Genomic DNA, 23,482 nt, shown 5'->3' on the forward strand with positions numbered 1-23,482 from the left:
TATTGACATCATTTTTTTTGCTTCATATTTCATGACTTTTCCTAATTTATTGGGGACAACTGGGAAAACATAAAATTCACATGATATGTTTTCACTGTCCTGAACACAACTTGTACCCATCTGTGTTCTTTGGGGTCAATTTGACCCCAGGCTGTTTTTCACTGTGTAATAACATATAAGAACTAGAATGGGCACTCGGTAGAGCGCATACCTTCGCATATCACAAGATTGGGCATTGAATTATGAACATTTTGGCATTAGTTGCATGCCAATTGGATATAAATTGACCGAGCTATGGTAAAAAGAAGATTTTGACCTTTTCATGACTTTGACCTTTGACCCGATCGATCCCAAAATCTAATAATAACCAATCATCCCACCAAATTTCATGCGATTCGGTTTAAAACTTTTTTTGTTACGCGAATAACACGCATACAAATAAATAAATAAATAAATACACGGCGATCAAAACATAACCTTCCGCATTTTCAATGCGAAGGTAAAAATCAACTTTTTTATGTATTTAAAGGGCTATTTAGGTAGTCAACAAACAAACATAAAGTACCTCACACTTAAACTTGGGAAACAATTTGAATTCTAATCATTTTCTGGAGGTTTTAACTGCTGGGGTCAAAAAGGGTAAAAGATGTTAGACCATTTGAAGGCAACAGGAGGCTTAAGAGCTTGATTGTGTCTGTTTCAGGTGAATGCCTTGAGGTTTGGTAGTGTGAGTTGTATGACGACATACGTTAGGCTTGGACATTGTGAAAGCCGCTTTTCACTATTTTCTTCCAGAACAGACCATATTAGAAAATATGATCCACTTCTGAATATAAATGCCCAACGCTGATCAGCAGCTACATTGTGTGATGTCATAACAACACCTGCTTCGAGATCCCCCTTTCTTCTCACAATATTGATTTCAATACCTAACCTCAGGGTACCCGTCCATATGTTAATGTAATATAATTCCGTATTTATTTAATGTGGCCTGGTCTGACTGACACCAGTGGACTGACACACGGATTTAAGGCGACGCACTTTGTTAGTCGACTAACATGTGAACGCCAGGGTGTGGGATTAGTGCGTCTCAGTTCCCAGGGTCGGTCCTGACCGTAACCGTGTGACACTGACGTTCTGTGCTCTCTCATTCACTCTTTCTTTATTTCTTTATTGTGCTGCGTATTCTAAATTTAATATAGCGTGATGTAAATTGTTTACCCACAATTTCAGCATTTTAGCTCAATGTGATCTACACATTATGGATGTTTACTTTACTGTCTGTTGTCTCCTTTCTGTCTGTGAGCTGTGTCCCCCAGCTATTTGATGATAACCCGGTTTGGGTGTTGTTGTTGTTGTTGGGAGTCGGTGGGGTCCTCACAACATAGGGTGGAGGATTGCAACGTCAGTTGGACTTGTGGCCAGAGTATCTTGATGGCTGTTATCAGTCTGCGTCATGCTCGCTCTGACGCTGGTTACTCACGAGCCGACATTCTTCTCACACTCATTGTTGTTCTCGCTCAAAAAGGCTGAAAAAAGCATTTTCACAATCCGCTGTTTATTGCCACATTAAAATGGGGCAACGCATCTGATTGAAGTGAAGATGTAGTATTATGTCTCTGGTGGATGTTTGCCATTATAACGCATGTATTCCAGAGTGTGTTAGAGAATGTTAATATAAATAAACATAAACTGAGCATTTTTCTTCTTGCATATCTATTAAACAATTTGTAATCTTTGTTGTTTCAATATTTGCCTTTCAAGTGTGTGTTTTACGGCATTTATGTTCACCTTGTATTGGAGCGTCCCGAGGGTGGGGGAGGGGGAGGAGTGGATTGTGGGATCCCCAGTTAATGAAAGGTAAACACACGGTTTACACTGAGGTGAACCAAAGAAGTGTCCCTCTCCTTCAGGATATGAGCTTCATTCTTTTGACCACTTATACACATTTCATCTTTCGACTGGCAATTTCCTTTCTCTGAAGGAGGAGCATTTCCCTCAAAGCTACAGCCACATGTCGGATTCTGTATCTTTTTATTCTGTGAACTCTGAACAAATGTTGTCTCAATGTCAGCCGATTGCGAGTCAACATCGTTATCCGTCAAGTTTGGTTAATTAAGCATTTATCAGCCGCCTGCGTAATATTTACATTGAAAATGCGGAAGGTAATGTTTTGATCGGCGTGTATTTATTTATTTATTTGTATGCGTGTTACTCGCATAACTCAAAAAGTATTAAACCGAATCGCATGAAATTTGGTGGGATGATTGGTTATTATCCGGGGACCATTTGATTAGATTTTGGGGTCGATCGGGTCAAAGGTCAAGGTCAAGGTCATGAAAAGGTCAACATCTTCTTTTTACCATAGCGCGGTCAATTTTTATCCAATTGGCATGCAACTAATGCCAAAATGTTCATAGTTCAATGCCCAATCTTGTGATATACGACATGTCATAATGACCACATCAAGTTACATCAAGTTAGGTATGCACTCTACCGAGTGCCCGTTCTATTATATAAATGTTACGAGTGTGGCTGGTCACCGCTCTCACACGGTTCTGAAGTCAGCCCGCTCCGTTCAGCCCGGCGTTGGCCCATTCGGGCCTGTCACCCGGCCAATGCTCCACTCAGGGCTTCACTCTGTGTGCTGGAAGAGATAAAGACTATGACAAACATTGGCTCAGCAAAGCCGCATGTGAGACCCTCTCAGTGGAGCCCAAACAGGTATCACAAACACTTCATTTCGGTCTGAGCGTCTCTCCTCAGTCTGCTTCCGATGCTGGATTACGATGCATGTTTTGTGAATCTTCAAAGCTCGAGTGAACTTTTCTCTGCTCCTCCCAACTCTCAAGGGTGCACCAAAAGCCAGCAGCTGAAGTCTGTCTCCGCAGAGAGGGCGGTCTGCATCGGAGAGAACGCACTTAATGCCAATATCTCCATGCAAGTGCTCTGCCTTGAAGCCGGGGGCCATTAGAGATACCCCAGGGGCTGCCGCGGAAGGGTAATGGAGAATATAGATTGAACTTGTGACCATCAGCAAAAATACCAATTAGAAATGCATCAGCCAGCAGCCAGCGAGAGAGCCACGGCACACCGACATTTCAGGGATTGATTGAAGGCATGTATTTAAGATAGTTGAAGGAGTCTAATGGAAGTCGTCGAGCGATCAAGTCAAACTTACATCATACATCTCAATGCGCATCGTTGTTTTCTCCTATATGATGGTATCAACTTCTATATTGCGAGCGACAACCGTGAGATAAATTGTCTCATCCGCTGATTGCAATTCGGCCTCCCGTTCTCCGAGGGTGCGTTCAGTTCCACTTTTGCAAAGGCGTTTTGTTGGCGGCGTGCTTCGCCCTCACGCCAGCTCAATCCCTCTGAGACCCTGACAGCAGCAGGCATGTTCCTGTTGTTGTCCTTTTTCCAGTTCGGCTCACAGGCTGCAGCATCGCTCCTCGTCGGCTCCGTCCCGACTTCACCTCGCCGCGTTTCCCGGCTCCTTTCATGAATCATTTACTCTACCCCTCCTCTCCGTCTCTCTCTATCTATCTCTTTCTGTCTGCCTCTTCTTCTCGCTTCCTCTGAACCCTCCTCTAAGTCCTCTTGTTGCCGCTAATCTTTATCTTTTTTTAAATCTTTCTGTTTAAATCTCATTCATCTGTGTGTTGACTGGTAAATGACTTATCTTTGTCATTTCCTCAACGCTGTCGGTGTGTGTCGTCGCCTTTGCGTTGTAACATCGCGCTCGTGTTCTCTCTCACAGCGTGTGTGTGAGTTTTACTGCACACATCCTTGTCTTTGTGTGTATTGTGTGCAGAAGAGTTCAAAGCAAAGCTCAAACAGAGCATCTACCCGACGCGGCGTACGGCACTTTCAAACAATTAATCCACTCGCACCTGGCTGTCCAACTGCTGCACAGATTTATTACAACTTTATTTTTTGCTTCATGAAAATCCCTTATGGATTAGTTTACTGGAACCTCATTTTTCATGTAAAATGATTTGACCACAATCCTCCCCTAGACGCCGTATATGCACAGATAGCCCTGTTTGGAAGACGGTCCTCACTGTCTAACGGATTCATAATCGCCAAAGTTGTTTTGCTGTTTCTTTTCTTCTCTGTTGTTATTCTGAAGCGCTGCATATGGAATGAATTATTCAGTGTTGTAATGGGTCTATATTTGTCGTTGTTTATCTTACCTCAGAGCCCCCGCAAACCTCATCGCTGCCCTCCCACCATCTCTCCCAGCTTTCACTTGTCTGTCTGCCTGTCTGCTTGCCTGCCTGTCTGTCTGTCTGTCTGTCTGCCTGCCTGTCTGCTTGCTTGCCTGCCTGTCTGTCTGCCTGTCTGCCTGTCTGCCTGCCTGTCTGCCTGCCTGTCTGCCTGTCTGCCTGTCTGCCTGTCTGCCTGTCTGTCTGCCTGTCTGCCTGCCTGTCTGCCTGTCTGTCTGTCTGCTTGCCTGCCTGTCTGTCTGCCTGTCTGTCTGCCTGTCTGCCTGTCTGTCTGCCTGCCTGTCTGCCTGTCTGCCTGTCTGTCTGCCTGTCTCTGTCTGCCTGCCTGCCTGTCTGCCTGTCTGTCTGCTTGTCTGCCTGCCTGTCTGCCTGCCTGTCTCTGTCTGCCTGCCTGTCTGTCTGCCTGTCTGTCTGCCTGCCTGTCTGCCTGTCTGCCTGTCTCTGTCTGCCTGCCTGCCTGTCTGCCTGTCTGTCTGCTTGTCTGCCTGCCTGTCTGTCTGCCTGCCTGTCTCTGTCTGCCTGCCTGTCTGCCTGCCTGTCTGCCTGTCTGTCTGTCTGCCTGCCTGTCTGTCTGTCTGCCAAGCATAGCCACATCTACTCGCTCCACTTTACTGAATGAAGTGAAGTCCTTTAGCGAGGCTCTTAATGCCACATAAATCCCCGCTGCTCGGTTTGATTAATCAGGGAAAGTGTTTGGCCGTCACCGCGGGGCCGTTACCGCGGGGCCATCACCGCGGGGCCGTCCTCAGGGCGGCGGCTTGATCCCGACGCTCGCTTTGAGGGGGGGTCCCTCTCTCTCTTCTCGCCAGAGCTGCCGGGAGGCCGAGCCGCCAACGCTCTGCTCATCCACAGGGGGCCTCTGTCTGATGGCGTGGTGTCGGAGGCTCGAATGCAGAGTGAACGTCTGCTTGTCCTTGCTGTGGACTGGGCGTGACGATGATGATGATGATGATGATGATGATGATATGATATTCCTTTATTTGTCCCACAGTGGGGAAATTTCAAAAATCACAGCAGCGGTGCACATCAGGGCATCAATGAAAATAAATATAAAACACAAAACACAATACTAAAAACTAAATACTAATACTAAATACTAAATGATGTTAATGATCCTATTTCTGAGTCAAAGACGGGTGTCTGGGATGTGTGATGCTCTTGTGGCATCTCTGTGTTGAGGTGACTGTGCTCTTTGTGGGCAAGGATACTAAAATGAGTAAACACCCGTAAACAGTGTTTACCACGACTCATGCAGGAGCATCCAGTCTCATCATCACTATAAAGGGAATATAAAACAGTTGCACAGGCAGTTAAGCGGCCAGCAGCCAGCATTAGCTCATTGTTGATGAATCTGTCAGTGGAGGTTTATGCGTCGGCCAATAATGAACAAGAAATTGCAGGACGGCAATGTCAAACTACATGTGAGGTCATTTAGAGACACCATTACGCAGTTTATCTGGCAGGCAGCAATGAAGAGTCGATTTTTACACTGTGAAATGTTGCGTAGTCTCGGGCGTTCTTAGTTATAATTCTTTGATAAAATATCGGGGCATCAACGTTCCTTATTACCTTCGCATTGAAAATGCGGAAGGTTATGTTTTGATCGCCGTGTATTTATTTATGTGTATGCGTGTTACTCGCATAACTCAAAAAGTATTAAACCGAATCGCATGAAATTTGGTGGGATGATTGATTATTATCCGGGGACCATTTGATTATATTTTGGGATCGATTGGTTCAAAGGTCAAGGTCAAGGTCATGAAAAGGTCAAAATCGTCTTTTTACCATAGCACGGTCAATTTGTATCCAATTGGCATGCAACTAATGCCAACATGTTAATAATTCAATGCCCAATCTTGTGATATGCGAAGGTATGCGCTCTACCGAGTGCCCGTTCTAGTTTACATTATGCATTTACCATCAGACGTATATAGAAATCAACATTTTTTTAAACACTCAGATATAGAAATCTAAATGTAGTTTTAGTTGACCTATGTAACCATCTGTGTGTGTTGTACGCCTTTAAAACTGACTTGTTTTAATGGCCTAATAATTTAGTAACTGCTGTCACTGGCTTTATTGCATCGTTCATATATGCTACAAAGTTATGTAACATGGCAAGTCTAAAAATAATGACAACATATGCCAAACAAACAAGCTATATATACATTGGCAAAGAAGCAGGTGCAGCTTTCCACCCACACTTGAAAGAAAGACATATAACGCATATTTGATATTTGAACACAAAATAAATGACGAGATAAAGAAACGTTATCAGCGTTTTGAAAGTGGAGTACACCGCAGGTCTAATTTATCATGAGTGTTTCTGATATTTCATTCATAGGAAATTTAAAGGAGTCACTTGATTCCCTCTTATTTCTATATTATTCTGTAAAATGTTCCATTCGCTTGAACGCAGAGTGCTTCAAAGACACTAAAGTTGTCAGCGGATACTTCACAGTGTCACTTTTACGAACATTATTCTTTGCAGTAAACACACACAGCAGAGATTTGATCTTTAAACTTCCTAACTGTGACTTAGTTCAATCTAGGATTACGTTTCCATTGTTATTATCCCCCACAGAGAAACCATTGAAATGAATTAATACAAATATAAAATGAAACCTAGTGCTTACTCTGCGGTAATACGCCATATGGGTCTTCCATCTCTTCTGCATGTTGTTTTTTCAGCGCAGTGTGTAGTCGTCTTCTTCTTTTTTTAGAAAGGTAGGAATCAGTCTACTTTAGCGCGTCTGTTTCGGTTGTCGGGTTTTGTGTTAATTTGTAGAAGGAGGTCACAGCAGGGTGCTTTGCTGACTGAGACTGCGCTCGGTGAGAATCCTCAACTTTAGAATATGGAAGTTTACAGATCTCACGAGTATTCATCTCGGGGCTCATCCGCTAGCACCCGTCACCTCCATCCTCCCCATCTGCCTTTTTTTTTCTGTCTCTCTAATCCTCTTTCTTCCCTCTCTTCCCTTCACCAAAATCTTTCATCTCTCCCTCTGCTCCACTCCCATTACCCCCGGGCTCTCTTTCTCTTCTTTTCTCTTTCTTTCTGTTATTTTCCTCCATGAGTATGTATGTTTCACTCTGTGTGCGTTTGTTCTTGTTTTTCATTAATTTGTCTCTCAAGTTATACCTCAGAAAACGCTTGTCAAATTTAACAAATTAGGAGAATAAAATATGTCTTACGCTATTATTGTTGAATTCAATTCAATTCAAAGCTGAGGTGGTGGTTCAATTCAATTCAGTTTATTTGTATAGCCCATTTTCACAAATTACAAATTTGCCTCAGAGTGCTTTACAATCTGTACACATAGACATCCCTGCCCCAAAACCTCACATCGGATCAGGAACAACTCCCAAACAACCCTTCACGGGGAAAAAAGGGAAGAAACCTTCAGGAGGGCAACAGAGGAGGATCCCTCTCCAGGATGGACAGAACAATAGATGTCATGTGTACAGAAGGACAGATTAGAGTTAAAATACATTCAATGAATATGACAGAGTGTATGAATAGTTGGTAGTAGGCATATTCCACGATGGAGACCTCCACGATCCATCAGGCAGATGGAGGTAGAGAGGAGGAGTGGGCGGAGTCTAAACAGTGGGCGGAGTCTCAGCAGGGCCATGGCATAGTTGGTAGTAGGAATATTCCACACAGGACATTTATTTGTGGTTGACATCATTCAGAGACTTTAGTCTGCAACTGTGTGTATATATTTATTAAACTCTATTTTTCATACAACTTGTGTAGTTGGTTACATACATCCATCCCTTATAAAAAATAAGTAACACAGATTACACATTGATCCATTGAAGTGTGAATGGTGTGTTGAAGGCCTCTTGGGCCACTTCTTCTTGCTCCTACACATTTTGACCAATATATTTCCATGACTTTTCCCGGAATTTTCCATGACTTTAAACCAAATGTCAATGAACAAAATGAAATCTCAGTATAAACATGAAAAATGTAAAAAATTGTGCATATTGAGAGCGTAGCCTACGCCGGCTTATATTTTGAGCGTCTTTCTTTAAAAAACATATTCATTATTTCAAACTCGGCGTAAATGAACACGTGATTATAACACATTTCCATGACTTTTCCAAAACTTTTATGATTTAAGTTTTTTCCATGATCTTTCCAGGCCTGGAAATGACCATTAAAAAAATTCCATGACTTTTCCAGGTTTTCCATGACCGTAGGCTACGAACCCAGTGCTCCCGTTTTGTATCTCGTAGAAATTATATTGATGGTGTGCTTTAAGATTTATAGCATCCTCACAATGTGAGATTTTAATGGAACATTTAGAAATTGGGTACCAAATCAGGTACTCGGCAAGTAAAGTCACATAATTAATGGGCTCGAAGCTGCTATAATGAATAGTTTTATTTTAGCCATGGATGTAATGTAATAAAGGTCGCTGGGAGTGTTGCGACCCACACAGAATTCTACACAATTTATTTAAACCATATTTTAACTTTCTACACAATTTATTTTAACTTTTAACTTCTGTGTTTCCAGCCTCCAACCTGAGAGTTTTAGTTCATCCGCACTGCTTTTGTCATTTCCAGGCAGATTTGTAAGTACAATAAAACTAAAAAAACCCAGTTTACGCTACCTGCCCAGCGCCAAACAACAGACAGACAAAGTCAGTGACTCGCTTGTGAAGAAAGTGGTGCTTCCCGCATGCTTTAGACTAGAGCCGTACGTTTCCCTCAGAGGTTGATGGAGAGCAGCACACAGCAGAAATAAATTCATTCATCAGGTGCCAAGAAACAAGTAAATTCTATTGTTAACGTATGTCTGCCAGTTGTGTAATTAAGTGTTTGCTAAGTTCGCCATAACTTTGAAAAGTGTCAATTATTTTTGTTTTTTTGTTTCCAGCTTGTTAAGCTGCCTCCAACTGGCCAAAAAATCAATTATTGTAGGTTCAAGTATCCAGAAGTCATATAATTTGGCATCATTTACCAGCACTAAGCACACTCTGGTACAGTTTACAGTACGTGATAATGAAATGGGACAATACCTCCTTATCTGACGAGTCACTCTCTAACTAAGCAGACACTTTTTATCGTTTACTTCCTGTGAGTAGAGACAATTTCTTGCCTTTGATCAAAATGGCAGATTTCAAAAATGCTTCGAGAGGCTGTTAAAAAATATGTCCGGCGACAAAAGGTAACTTACTATCGCCAGACAGCTTTACCAAGAACACAGCATATGAAAATGCTGTATTAAAGTACTGTGGGAGCAAGGTATTACTGGTTAATAGTAATTGTTATACTTTTGCTGACGAAGCGACTCGTGCATTATGGGTGGTAATAGATTGTTAACAGGCATTTACAGGATTGTATTACTTTTCAAAATGTGTTATTAGGCGATGTCAGCATAGAAGTAGCAGGTCTTGTCAATATTTCAATCATCATGCCGATTCAAATCATAAGTATAATCACTTTTCCATTTAATCTTTAACAAGGGTGAAATCATCAAGAGCTAATCTATAACCGGCAAATCCAATCAGTGAAGCTATTGTCCGTCGTCATTTGAAGCCCTTGTCGGACTTTGATCGCCATGACAGTAAATTGATTCGCAGTGATCTGCTTCATAAATTCTGATCCTGGGAAATCAGTTAATGTCTTCACCTTAAAGCTGAGGTGGTGGTTCAATTCAATTCAGTTTATTTTCTATAGCCCATTATCACAAATTACAAATTGGCCTCAGAGGGCTTGACAATCTGCACACATACGACATCCCTGACCTTTGACCTCACATCGGATCAGGGAAAAACTCCAAAGAAATAGAAAAAAAACCTTTCACAGGGAAACGACCTTCAGGAGAGCAACAGAGGAGGATCCTTCTCCAGGATGGACGGATGCAATAGATGTCATGTGACCATTTTCTACCTGTGAGGCGAGACTACTGACTACTTGGATCCTTGGATAAAGAAGTATCTTCTTTAAATTAGTTTTATCTGCTAAGTTACTGTTGTATTTGTTGTTTAAAGCTGCTAGATTATTAGTCTGTACTGTTTTAGGATTTGTTTTGGTAGAGAGTTAAACTAAAAACACATCTTTTCCGACTATATCTGGAGTAAAACACAGATTAGCACTTCAGTGGCACTTAAATGGCTCTTATTATGGTACTTTTGTAGTTCGACTATGTTGAGGAAATGTAACTTTCTGTATTCTTGTTGTTCTTAGTTTGCACTCTAGGTTGATGCACTTATTAATCCCCAAGGGGAAATTTCACGACAAATTTCCCCTTGGGGATTAATAAAGTATATATCTATCTATCTATCTATCTTATTGTAAGTCGCTTTGGATAAAAGCGTCTGCTGAATGACATGTGATGTAATGTCAAGGTGGTAGTTCAATTCAATTCAGTTTATTTTCTATAGCCCATGATCACAAATTACAAATTGGCCTCAGAGGGCTTGACAATCTGCACGCATACGACATCCCTGACCTTTGACCTCAGGAAAAAACTCCAAAGAAATAGAAAAAAAAACACTTTCACAGGGAAACGACCTTCAGGAGAGCAACAGAGGAGGACCCCTCTCCAGGATGGACGGATGCAATAGATGTCATGTGACCAGAAGGAGTAACAACACATTCAATGAGTAGGACAGAGCGTATGAATAGTTGGTAGTCGGCATGGACCACGATCCAGACCTCCACGATCCACGAGGCACATTTCAGTTCCAGCCTCCTCTCCTCTCCCGGCTCTCCGTGTGGATCAGCGAGGATGGATCAGTGTTTCCGCCCGCTGCCTTCATTAAGCTAAGCTCCGCCTCTCACCGCTGAAGCTCCTCGACGTGTGCAGACACACTTACAGGCGCAGGGAGGATGGGGTTTGCAAATATGAATTTAATTAAACGTGACTCACAGAAGACAAAGCCACTTGTATTTGAAGGAGAAAAAGGTCAGGTGTGGATCTTAAGGTTGCCCCACCATGTACTACCTTTTGCCTCGCACACACACACACTTCAGTGCACTCGGGGAGAGGAAGCAAAGTGGGCGGCACCTGATCTTTTCAATCGTCCTGGTTGCAGTTGGGATTAATGTAAAGTGGTTCTTATTTACGACACAAATTGCCATGGCAGATGGGAAGGAAATTAAAAAGATGTCTTCAATGTGTTGCTGTATATCCGACGGCAAACCCCAAAGTAATTTAAATTAAAGAGACTTATTTGGAGTCAATAATCCTAAGAAATGCATTGGCAAGAAATGCAAAAGTGCGAGTTTGAGCACTTTTAACCTAAAATCCTTATTTAAAGTGACGTTTTATTTAATTACATGTCTTTTGTAATGCTGTCAAACTTAAAGGATTCTTAACCTTGAGGGGTCCTCTTTGCTCTCATCCTTATCTACACTGTTACTCTTACTTGTTTCCCCTCTGAGCTAAACAAATGCTAAGGTGAGGGATTTTCTTTTTTCTTTTCGAAGCCGACTATTCCTCTCTGAGTACATTAGTAGTTTTGAGTTAAAGTTCAATCGACACGGAAGTGCCTTTTTCTGCCGCTTCGCTGTCGGCTTATCGGTTCTGTTTCAGCTCTGCCTTATTGTGGTGTGTATTAAATAAATAAGAGATAAAGGAGGAGTGGTTTTAGTCTGAGTTATACTATTGCACGCGTCAGTGCATTTAATCCTCCTGTTACCTTCGGGTCAATTTGACCCCATTCAATGTTTAACCCTCCTGTTACCTTTATATTTACTGACATATTTTACCCTCGGGGTCAATTTGACCCCAGCAATTAAAACCTCCAGAAAATTATTAGAATTAATATTGTTTTCCAAGTTTAAGTGTGAGGTACTTTATGTTTGTTTGTTGACTACCTACATAGCCCTTTAAATATATAAAAAAGGTGATATTTCTTATATGTTTGACACAGTGAAAAACAGCCTGGGGTCAAATTGACCCGAAAGAACACCGACATTAAACATTGAATGGGGTCAAATTGACCCTAAAGGTAACAGGAGGGTTAAACCATAATGATTAAGGTCAGGAGCAGTTAATTAATTAGCTTCCTTTCATCTTACTGGCCTCTGATAGCCTGACATGTTTATCTTTCTTTCATTGAATCACCTTTCTCTCCCCGGCTGCCCTTATGTTTCCACCTTTACTGGGTTTTCTCACTTATTTGACTCAATCAGGCCCAAATGCAATTCCTGTGAAATCCATCATAGGTCAAACCTTTCAGCCGCTGTGCCGTGCTGTGTGTTTACGTGGCAACAGACAGCTGACGATACAGGCCAATGCACGCGGAGGACGAGCTTTCGTTTCTTTATTCCCACCGACGCATGGAATTAATGCGTGCGGTCCGTCAGACTGTCGTCGTCGCTGCGCATGTATTCACGGCAGTTAAATGAGATCTTTCAGCGTTAATACATAATTGTGTCGCGATGCTGTCGCAGGTGTCAGGGTTGACAGATTTAGATGCAGAACGGAGAAACAGAGCGGGTTGGTACCGAGAAATGTTCAGAGTTGTACAGTGCCTTGAAGAAGAAAAAAGCCCTCATCTTTTATTTATGTTCTGTTGTCGAGGCGTCAAGAGTTTTGTCGAGCTTCTCCCCGTTCCGTTAACCTTGTCCCTGTGAAACGTTCTGTCTCCATCTCTTTGGTTCAACACGCGGGGGGGGGCACGGCGAGAGAGGAAGGTATGAAAGAGGCTTGAAAGGATTGAGAGGAAGAGCCTCTTGCTACTTCCTTTCATCCTTCCATCATTATACAAAACTTGGCCTCTTTCCAAAAAAGAGTGCAAGAAGAAGGCGGCGCCATCAGCGACAGAGGGGGAAGAAGAGGGGAACGAACGAGGAAGAAAGATGCGAAGCAGAGCTATGAAAAGGGAGGAGAGGGATGGAGGAGGAAGGAGAGGACAGGGGAGGGGGGAGGAGACGGAGTACCTGTGTGCAGAGCAGAAAGGTGTGCAGTAGTCCATCATCTTCAGACAGGCAGACGGGGCCGTCTGGGGAGTTTATTTTTCCCTCGATACGAGAGGAGTGTGGATCGGCTGCAGAGGCTCTACAGCTGCTGTCCCGGGGCGGACATCGTTCACGCATGACAGGACACAATCATACACATGTTCACATCATCGCACACAGACACGCCGAGCTCCAGGTCAAAGCGTGATGCCGTGGCACGCTTTCACTTTATTCCTCTGTGTTGGAGCTATTTAATTTGACATTTGTATTTAGGTTTTATTGTAAAGTAATATTGATTATTTATTGCTTATTACCTTCGCATTGAAAATGCGGAAGGTTATGTTTTGATCGCCATTTATTTATTTATTTATTTATTACCTTCGCATTGAAAATGCGGACGGTAATGTTTTGATCGCCGTGTATTTATTTATTTATTTGTATGCGTGTTATATCTTCTTGAATCGCATGAAATTTGGTGGATGATTTGATTATATCCGGGGACCATTTGATTAGACTTTTGGGATCCGGGTCAAGGTCAAAGGTCATGAAAAAAAAAGGTCTTCTTTTTTTTTTTATAGGCGCGGTGTATTTTTATCAATTGGCATGCAACTAATGCCAAAATAAATCATTCAATGCACAATCTTGTGATAATATGTATTCTAGTTATTTATTTATTTGTATGCGTGTTATTCGCATAACAAAAAAAGTTTTAAACCGAATCGCATGAAATTTGGTGGGATGATTGGTTATCATCCGGGGACCATTTGATTAGATTTTGGGATCAATCGGGTCAAAGGTCAAGGTCATGAAAAGGTAAAAATCTTCTTTTTACCATAGCACGGTCAATTTGTATCTAATTGGCATGCAACTAATGCCAACATGTTCATAATTCAATGCCCAATCTTGTGATATGCGAAGGTATGCGCTCTACCGAGTGCCCATTCTAGTTTGGCTTATATTTTGATATGTTAGTTGTTTCTTTCATTATAATCAGTAATGAAACTATTCTGAAATCGAAGCCCTTTATGACCCAATGTATTCATGCGAGTGATGTATGCTGTGACTCCAGACTCTACTGGGTGCTGTTCGTCGTGTGATCTCCTATGGATCCCTGTTTATCTTGTTTTATTGACCCCGTGGATCATTTCTCTCCTCTTCTCTAAGTTGCTGTTAGTACCAGCACAGACACACTAGAAGGAGACTTGATGAACAAATCAAGCCTGTAATTAATTCTTACTGTGATCAAAGCCACGGGAGGAAGTCTGTGGAGAGCCCGAGGCCCGAGGGTCAGGGTTCACGGCGCGCTCCCACCAGGTGTATACTCTTATCACCACGCTGTTTGTTCTTCAAACAGGTGCGTTTTAAATTTAGCATACAATTGGGTGAATTTGAAATGTCTTAAAAGGTTGTCCTGACTATTGCTTGGCATTTGGGTTTTAATTACTGCTCATCAGCTGGCGTGTGTCTTTCTGTTTCTCATGAGATTTGAAACGGACTGTGACGCCCTCACACATCACTGCACATGGTTTCTTGGAGCTGCTTTGCAATTTGTCTCCATGCGTAGGCTCCTTCATCTTTATTTTAAGAACATCCTGGGAGAAACTCCTTCTCAAATAGGGATTTATCTTAAATATGGAGTGGGTGGGAAGTTTAATTGTCCTAAAGCAGTGTTTTTCTGAGCCCCAAAGTTAGAACTTCAAACTTATAAAAGGATACATAAGGTTAATCCTTGGGGGATTTTCAAATGCGTGGTATTAACTTTGGTACTCTTACTGTACTTGTTTGCCCTCACTCCTTATAATCAGTTCTATCTTTACCTTCGCACTGAAAATGCGGAAGGTTATGTTTTAATCGCCGTGTATTTGTATGCGTGCGTGCGTGTTAATTTACTTTGTATACTTCTTGTATACATCTTTATCTTTATCTTTATCGCATGAAATTTGGTGGGATGATTGATTATTATCCGGGGACCATTTGATTGGATTTTGAGATCGATCAGGTCAACGGTCAAGGTCATGGAAAGGTCAACATCTTCTTTTTACCATAGCGCGGTCAATTTGTATCCAATTGGCATGCAACTAATGCCAAAATGTTCATTATTCAATGCCCAATCTTGTGATATGCGAAGGTATGCGCTCTACCGAGTGCCCATTCTAGTTACCTGCTTTTTTTATTCACCTTACATATATTATTGAAACTGACCCACTTCCTCCCACTGTGTTCTTCATCTTTCCGTGCAGGTTAGCTCTGTACGTGTACGAGTACCTGCTGCACGTAGGAGCACAGAAGTCAGCACAGACCTTCCTCTCAGAGGTGAGTTACAACGATGCCGTATGTATTCGTGTCAGTCAGAGAGTCCAGCCCGTGTACTTTATGTATTCACTCTATGTGGTCTGACCCTAATACAATGTGTCCAGTAAGTGTAGCGGCAAATTGAATCTGGCCTTACAGTGCTGAGCCAACAGGTTAGCAGCAGCAGACGGGCTTTTAAACATTAGTGTTTCATTGAGTGGGACTGGAGCCAGAGCACAGGGAGAGTTACGGAGCTCAGCCTGGAGCTGACGTCTTCCACTGACATCATTCACTCATCTGCACGGCGGCTCCGTCTCAGTCAATCTCTTCCCGTCTCATTTTCATCCTCTCTGATTCCTCCGCTTTCTCTCTTGTGATCTCTCCGCTCTCTCTTCACCGCTCTGCCGCTCTCCCCGAGCAGAGAGCTCGTCCTCACTTTAATTCCGCGGAGGTAAAAAAAGGTGACGGGGTGAAAATGAGCTCAGCGGATTCTTGTGCTTCGCTGTAAATGACAGTACATTACAATGTAGGAGACGGAGGCTGGAGGCCGGTGGTACAGCCGGCCAGAGAGGAAGAGGAGAACAAAGAGAGGGGGGTGGAAAAGGTTACATCATCAGCTGGCACCAATTCTCCCCATTAGTGTGCGTTCGCGTACATGCGCACACACACACGACGCTCTGTCTCTCGACACCCTTTCCTCCCTGACATATCGCCAGCTCTTTCTCCGGCAGAAGTGGCAGATGAAAGCGAGAGGCGGTTTCGCATTCAAGTGTAGGAACGCATTAACTAAGAGTGCAACAAGTATAAACACATCCTCTTGTACGCAGTACAGATGGGTGTGCATTCACGAGCACGCAAACAAAGCGCGGCGTAAACATTATTACACCCGTGTTGTCGCTCTTGCTGGAGTCGTATAGGGTGGAGTAAAACATGATTTTAACGGGCCTGGTGCCACTTTTTATCGTCCTCATCTGTTTACAACGTTTCATCAGGCTCAGGAAAAACAAGAGCGCAGAGAGATGAAGACGAATACCTACACGTACACTACCGTTCAAAAGTTTGGGGTCACTTAGAAATGTCTTTATTTTTCAAAGAAAAACACTGTTTTTTCAATAAAGATAACATTAATCAACAATACACACTATACATTGTTAATGTGGTAAATGACTATTCTAGGTGGAAACGTCTGGTTTCTAATGAAATATCTCCAGAGGTGTATAGAGGCCCATTTCCATCAACTATCACTCCAGTGTTCTAATGGTACATTGTGTTTGCTAATCGCCTGAGAAGACTAATATCTGATTAGAAAACCCTTGTGCAATTATGTTAGCACAGCTGAAAACAGTTATGCTGGTGATATAAGCTATACAACTGGCCTTCCTTTGAGCTTGAAGTTTGAAGAACAAAATCAATACTTCAAATATTAATCATTATTTCTAACCTTGTCAATGTCTTGACTATATTTTCTATTCAATTTTCAATTCATTTGATAAATAAAAGTGAGTTTTCATGGAAGACACAAAATTGTCTGGATGACCCCAAACTTTTGAACGGTAGTGTAAATAAATACCAAATCAGACAGCTCAGAAGAACCGGCAACAAGAAAACATGCAACCCCTGTCGAACTAAAGCGATTGCTCAAACCATAACAACATATATCCACTTAAACCCTCAAAGAACGGATAAGGAGGGGAAAACGGTCGGCAAGAGTAAACAGTCAAGTCAAATATATTTGAGGTTTATTATTCTGGGTAAAAAGGTCAACTGTAAAGCTGTGGCTTTCCTAAATATCAGTTCTCAGTGAAATAAGAGCAACACACAGCCGACATCTGCCAGTAATCACGTTAAAAGGCATGTCGCTGGAGCATCGTGAAGGTAAACCAGGGAACCTCCCGGGAGTGCAGACCACAAGAAGACAGGAAATGCGGGCGCAGTCGACGCTATTTTCCTCTACGCTTTCCAGATGAAAGGGGGAGTAAAAGTAACACGCTAAAAAAAGTGTCCCGACCTGAACTGTCTGCAGCCGCGTTTGGGCCGAGAGACATTCACATCCGATACATGAAGGACGTCATGCCCGCTCTGCATATTTTGCAAAGTAAATCCTTATTTGTCACGGAGTGTATGGAAACCGCTGCCTATGATGTCTCAAGTCGACCAGCGTCTTAAACTAGAATGAGGACTAAAAGCATGTGGGATAAACACCGAGGCCGTTCCTGACGCCCGCTCCCCCAAAAAACTTCAAAGCGAGGCATTCCTTCTCGAAGTCACAGCGTCTGATCTGCAGCTGAGGTCAGGACGGTCTGATGGAACGGGTTTCACTGGGTCCTGTTTTTTGTCGTTAGTTCGTAGAGCAGGTTGCACAATAGTAATTTTCTTTTCCCCATGTAAAACATTTTAGTGAAGTAAATTATTAAGATGTGTATATAAAGAGTAATGTAAATATATTTATAGAGACGAGAGGTAGACGAAACAACAATGCTATTGTCTGATAGGATATGCCTGAATGCTGCCCACAGCTGCTGTTCAGACTGTGTGTGTGTGTGTGTGTGTGTGTGTGTGTTCTCTTTGTATCTGCACGTCAGTTGACATTGCAAACATATATCATCCCTTCTGTGGGTGACGTCAGCGCTGATGTTCGACACTGACCTTGACCGAGGCGTCAAGGTGTCAAAGAGGGTTTTCTCCTCCACACTTTTTATTGGACCCGACTACATCCCCCTCCCACGCTGTTGGGACCGTTTGCCAAGCGCCATCCCCTTTGCTACATCTGTCAATATGTCTGTGTTGCCTATCATAACGGTGACAGATTTACCATTCGAAATTTGCCAAATTTATTAGGTTTGTAGCAATAGGTCCTTGATTTCAGACATATTTCAGTCCCTCATTTTGGTCTCTACATTGTTAGTTAACTTTAGTGACTTTGTGTGTCTGAAAGGTAAACGTAGCTTCTCATTTTGAGCCAGCAGTCGTCAAATTTTGACGACTGATGTGTCAATTATCGCTCTCAGATTCTATCAGCGATAGCCAGTCAGCTATTAAGCTATTAAGCTAATATTAGCTTCTTAAGTTGGTCTCAAACAAGACAGTGGTTAGATGAATGCTTTATTGTTTGTATTTTCCTTATACTTGTAAAGAGAGCTGCTATTGTTCTCCTAATATCTGATCAGTGGTGCCAGCCAATCACAATTAAAATCGCACCAAATGCAATAAAAACGGCCTGATTCATGACCAGTCAGAAAATCTCGTAAAACTGTAAATCTGTTACGTACGCAGTGGAAAAAAACATCATAAACACACAAAGAACGGGCACTCGGTAGAGCGCATACCTTCGCCACAGCCAATTTTTTGGTACTTGGCATGAGAGTGTGGGGAGCTCGATGTCATGTGAACATTTTGGCATTGGTTGCATGCCAATTGGATACAAATTGACCGCGCTATGGTAAAAAGAAGATGTTGACCTTTTCGTGACCTTGACCTTTGACCCGATCGATCCCAAAATCGAATCGAATGGTCCCCGGATAATAACCAATCATCCCACCAAATTTCATGCGATTAGGTTTAATATTTTTTGAGTTATGCCAATAACACATAAACACACACACACACATACAAATAAATACACAGCGATCAAAACATAACCTTCCGCAGAATGCAAAGGTAACAACGATAAAGAGTGCAGTTAGAGAAACAAATGCACACATTGCCACTTTAATGTCAATGAAGATATCAAAGTTAGTAGGTCCTCACTTATCCCGTATAACCACTGAATACAACTCATGGCAATCAAATATTTCTTGAATAGAATTAGCTCATTTAATGAGTTAGTGGACACTCAGAAGTTAAATTGACTGTTTCTGACCATAAAATAACTTGTTTGATAATTAATATCACAATATTTTCAAAAACCTTGCCAAATGATGACAACACCATCCCAGTCAAATGCTATATTACCCCATTGGGTACAACTAGAAACACTATGACTTGGACACACATAAAGGAGAACGTGAGAAGGAAATGAAGGAATGGAGAAAGAAAAAAGGAAAGAAGGAATACATCAAAAGAAGCATTTAAAAGTAAAAAGCCAGAAAGAAGGAGGGTATGTGTATTATACAAAGGTTTGATTGAGCTCCTCAGGCTGGTACATGTTTCTGACCTCAGAGTCTGCACATCCCCTGACACACACACACACACACACACTTGTGAATATACAGGCTTTCAGGCACAGATAGACTCACTTATGCACTTATGATTCCATGGCATGAGAATCAGAACATAATTACATAATGGCATGTGTTATAATAATTCCCTAGCTGCACCCTCTATAACCTTGTGAAGCAGGTATTACAGATGTTGGGCATGTTTTCATACTTAATATGTTTCTGAAGCATCTCCTTCTCCCCCCTCTCTCTCTCTCCGTCTGTCTAGATCCGATGGGAGAAGAACATCACATTAGGAGAACCTCCGGGGTTTCTCCACTCATGGTGGTGGTGAGTGCTTTTATGTCTAATGATTCAAGGTACATTCTGTTTTTCTTCATTCCATCACGTTATTAATTTCAAAAAATGATAATTCAGCCTTCTTCTCCTCCTATTTTAATTCATCTTCAGCTCATTAATTGTCCCCAAAAGCTCTTCTTCAAGTTGTTGTTTGCAAAATGTAATGCACTTGCCTAAAGTTGTCTATTCCGATGATGATAAAAGAGCGGCGCTTATTGCCTCGATGCTGGATTACCTGCCTCTAAAACGGACTAGGATTATTCATCTGTCAAGCTTTGATGATTTGTGTCTCGGCATCGTGCTTCTCTGTGTGTGTTGCAGTGTCTTCTGGGACCTGTACTGTGCGGCTCCAGAGAGAAGAGACACATGTGAACACTCCAGTGAGGCCAAGGCCTTCCATGACTACGTGAGTCCTTCCCTTTGCTCCTTCCTGGCTCTAATGCCTTCTTAGTTCAAGGAATCTATGATAAGAGATGCGATTTATTTTTAAACCCAATGTATTAAATATTAGGAATTATAGTCCTTTTATAAGGATGCCTTATAAATAATCCAAATACATCTTTTTAAGACTCAAGCCATCATTGTGATGTTCTGCTTGTTATTTTTTTAGTTTGGCTGTTGCTTTGGTTTAAATGAGTGAAGTTACATAACTATCTGTCTTTTTGTTATTGATTCACTGACAAAGACTTTGATGATAAGAAGCAGCATGAGAAAATAGTTTTGGGGGCAAAATTGCATTGTGAAAAGAAAAAGGATTTTGGAAATCTACATTCTGATAACGAAGCTGCTGCTGGAATGAAATACATATAACTTGCAGCCATTGGGAACATATTATTATTTCACAATTCCGTGGTTATATATCTTGCTTATATAAAGTCATACACTGTTTATTCCATCATTTCTTATTTATATATTTGATGACATTGTTACAATTGATGAAGAGCTGTGTTCAAATACATGTTAATATGCTTAAAACCTCACTCCAGTGTCTCTTCCTACAGTCCAAGTGTTTTTCTCCCGACACTATTGAAATATTATTGCTTAATACTGGAGATCATGCACAAAATGACATGTTGTGACGGCAATGTCAACGAGTGGGTTGCTGCTGCTTTATCAGAATCAGAATCAGAATCCGTTTATTGCCAGGAATTTTTACACAAACGAGGATTTTTTTTGGCGAAAGGTGCAACATTTGACATGACAAACAACAATCAACGCGACAGCAACAGTGCAAAGCGTGTATTAACTTAAGTATAAGATAAGATAAATAAAGATAAACAAATATGATAAAGATAAACAAAGCTAAACAAATAACGTTAAAGTGTTTAGGTGTGTGTTTCAAGAGACATGTGTGTTTTAAGTTAAAGTGTATGTTACATGTGACGTGTGTTTAAGTTAAAAGTGCATGTTAAAGTGACATAGATAGATAGATAGATAGATACTTTATTAATCCCCAAGGGGAAATTTGTCGTCACAGTAGCAGCACCAATAAACTAAACACACAAGAATAAAAAATAAAATAAAAAAATATTTTAAAAAACAGGGATGAAAGATATAGGAGTATACAAAGTAAAATATAAAATAAAATATATATGTATACATATAACATATATGCATACACAATAGACAATACTAATGACAAATTAAATTAAATATAAAAATATTAAATATAGACAGTGTGCAAAATGCAAAGTGTGTGTATGTGTGTAGTGTAAATGAAATGTGTGTGTATGTGTGTAGTGTAAATAAATGAAATGTGTGAAGTGCAGATCAACATAGTGTGGATATGAAGTTATTATTGTAGTTATTGCACTATTGACATGTGTGTGGAGGAGGCCTCCAGGAGGGAAGAAGAAGGAGGAGGGAGGAGGAGTAGGAAGAAGAAGAAGGAGGAGAAGGAAGCGGAAGGAGGGGGAAGAAGGAGGAGAGAGGAAGGAGGAAGAAGAGGAGGTAGTCCTGGGGGTGACAGAGTCAGTCAGTGGGGGACCCGGGCTCCATTTATGAGCCCGACTGCCGACGGGAAAAAACTTTTGAATTACTCTAAATGCATTTTATTATCATACATATATTACGATAATACGTCGACAAGCACACACAAAAACCGAGGCTGAGAATATATCGCTGATGTCAAAGGCGCATGTGGACATTTCGGGGCAGTTGTAGCCTGAGAGTGGAGACTCGCCAACCTCCGTCAGTTCCTCACATCTAATCTCAGAGCAACCTGCTGAACCCCGTGCGGATGTCACACGGCTGCGACTCGTCTTCACGACCTCCTCAACCGTTTCCATTTTGTCGGGGTTCTTTCATCTGAAGTGGCGTTTAACGACATGCTTGTTGTGACGTTGAAAGTGATAAATGATTGCAGAGAGCATGCTGCTTAAGGTTTGTAGTACCCGCTGTAATCTCGCAGAGCACTGCAGCTCTCTGCTGCACACACACACACACACACACACACACATATCCGGCTGAAGTATAGTGAGCACATTACGCTGACGGGCAGACTGGGCAGGCAGACAGTGGCCCGTGTGGTGGAAACATTGTTTATTGCTGTGTTTTCTCCGTGTGGCTCCACTTAACTGCTGTAATTCCCGCACATCAAGGCGCTGGTTTATTCAGTCGTGCAGAATCCAGTAACCGGAATATGGGGAGCGGTGCCAGAGCTCTTGAAGTTTGAGATTTTCTGGTGACTGAGAGAAAGAGAGGAAGTGCTTCTCTGAAGTTGCGAGATGAAGGGGGGTGGGAGGTGTGGAGGGCTCTCCTTGCTCCTTCGTTTTTTTTTTTATGTTGTTGTTTCCTCTGTAGCCTTAAGTCTGACTCATCAGATTTGTCTGTACTGTAATTTATTGAGATGTAGTGTTGGAAGTGCACAGGTCAGGGGTTTCTGACTACCCCGGCAGGATCCTCGTCTCCTCTCCTCGTCTCCTCTGCCCTCTCCCTCTCTGGTCGTCTCCATCTTTCCTCTCGTCTTGCAAATCCCGCAGAGCCGGTGGGGGCTCTCTTCTCTTTAATCTTCTCGCAGTAGGTGTGTGTGCTTGTGTAAATGTGATCTCCTACGCAGGAGATGCCGCTGATGCCGGCGATGATGATCAGGATGATGAATAGGAAGTCCAAGGACGGGGCAGCTATGGGATGATGTCATCCTGGCTGCGAGCGAGGGAGCTGGAGGGCAGTACGGCCTCAGCCCTCGGAGACAGCTGGAGAGGAGAGGAGAGGAGAGGAGAGGAGAGGAACATTTCCTGTTTCCCTGTTTTTAAAATGAAGGGAGAGAGAACGAGTCAAAAACCGGGACAAAAGACAGACACTTCTGTTTATAGATGCATTCATGAATTTCTTCTCACCAGCAAAAAGCAAAATGCATTTAGAGTAATTCTAATCTAATTATGTACAAAACGGTTTAAAACCAATACCAGTGTGCCGTTGATCTCATCTGATAAGAATCAGTTACATTCAGTAACGTTCATAGCAGAGGCCACCAGCAACATCTTATTCTTACATTTCCTGCAGGGATGTAATCAGAGAATTATAATGAGACCA

General features: G+C 42.1%; 1 protein-coding gene across 6 annotated transcripts in view; it reads left to right on the forward strand.

Moving 5' to 3' along the window:
- Positions 1 to 23,482, forward strand: part of ssbp2a (single stranded DNA binding protein 2a) — a 94,566-nt gene that overhangs the window by 41,648 nt on the left and 29,436 nt on the right. For all 6 annotated transcript variants that reach the window (XM_056419661.1, XM_056419660.1, XM_056419658.1 and 3 more), the window contains 3 exons: positions 15,401 to 15,473; positions 19,878 to 19,939; positions 20,270 to 20,354. In XM_056419661.1, the coding sequence (XP_056275636.1) occupies positions 15,401 to 15,473; positions 19,878 to 19,939; positions 20,270 to 20,354 (220 nt within the window). The remainder of the gene's footprint in view (positions 1 to 15,400; positions 15,474 to 19,877; positions 19,940 to 20,269; positions 20,355 to 23,482) is intronic.

This window comes from Pseudoliparis swirei, chromosome 7, assembly GCF_029220125.1.
Source record: "Pseudoliparis swirei isolate HS2019 ecotype Mariana Trench chromosome 7, NWPU_hadal_v1, whole genome shotgun sequence".
Lineage (NCBI taxonomy): Eukaryota > Metazoa > Chordata > Actinopteri > Perciformes > Liparidae > Pseudoliparis > Pseudoliparis swirei.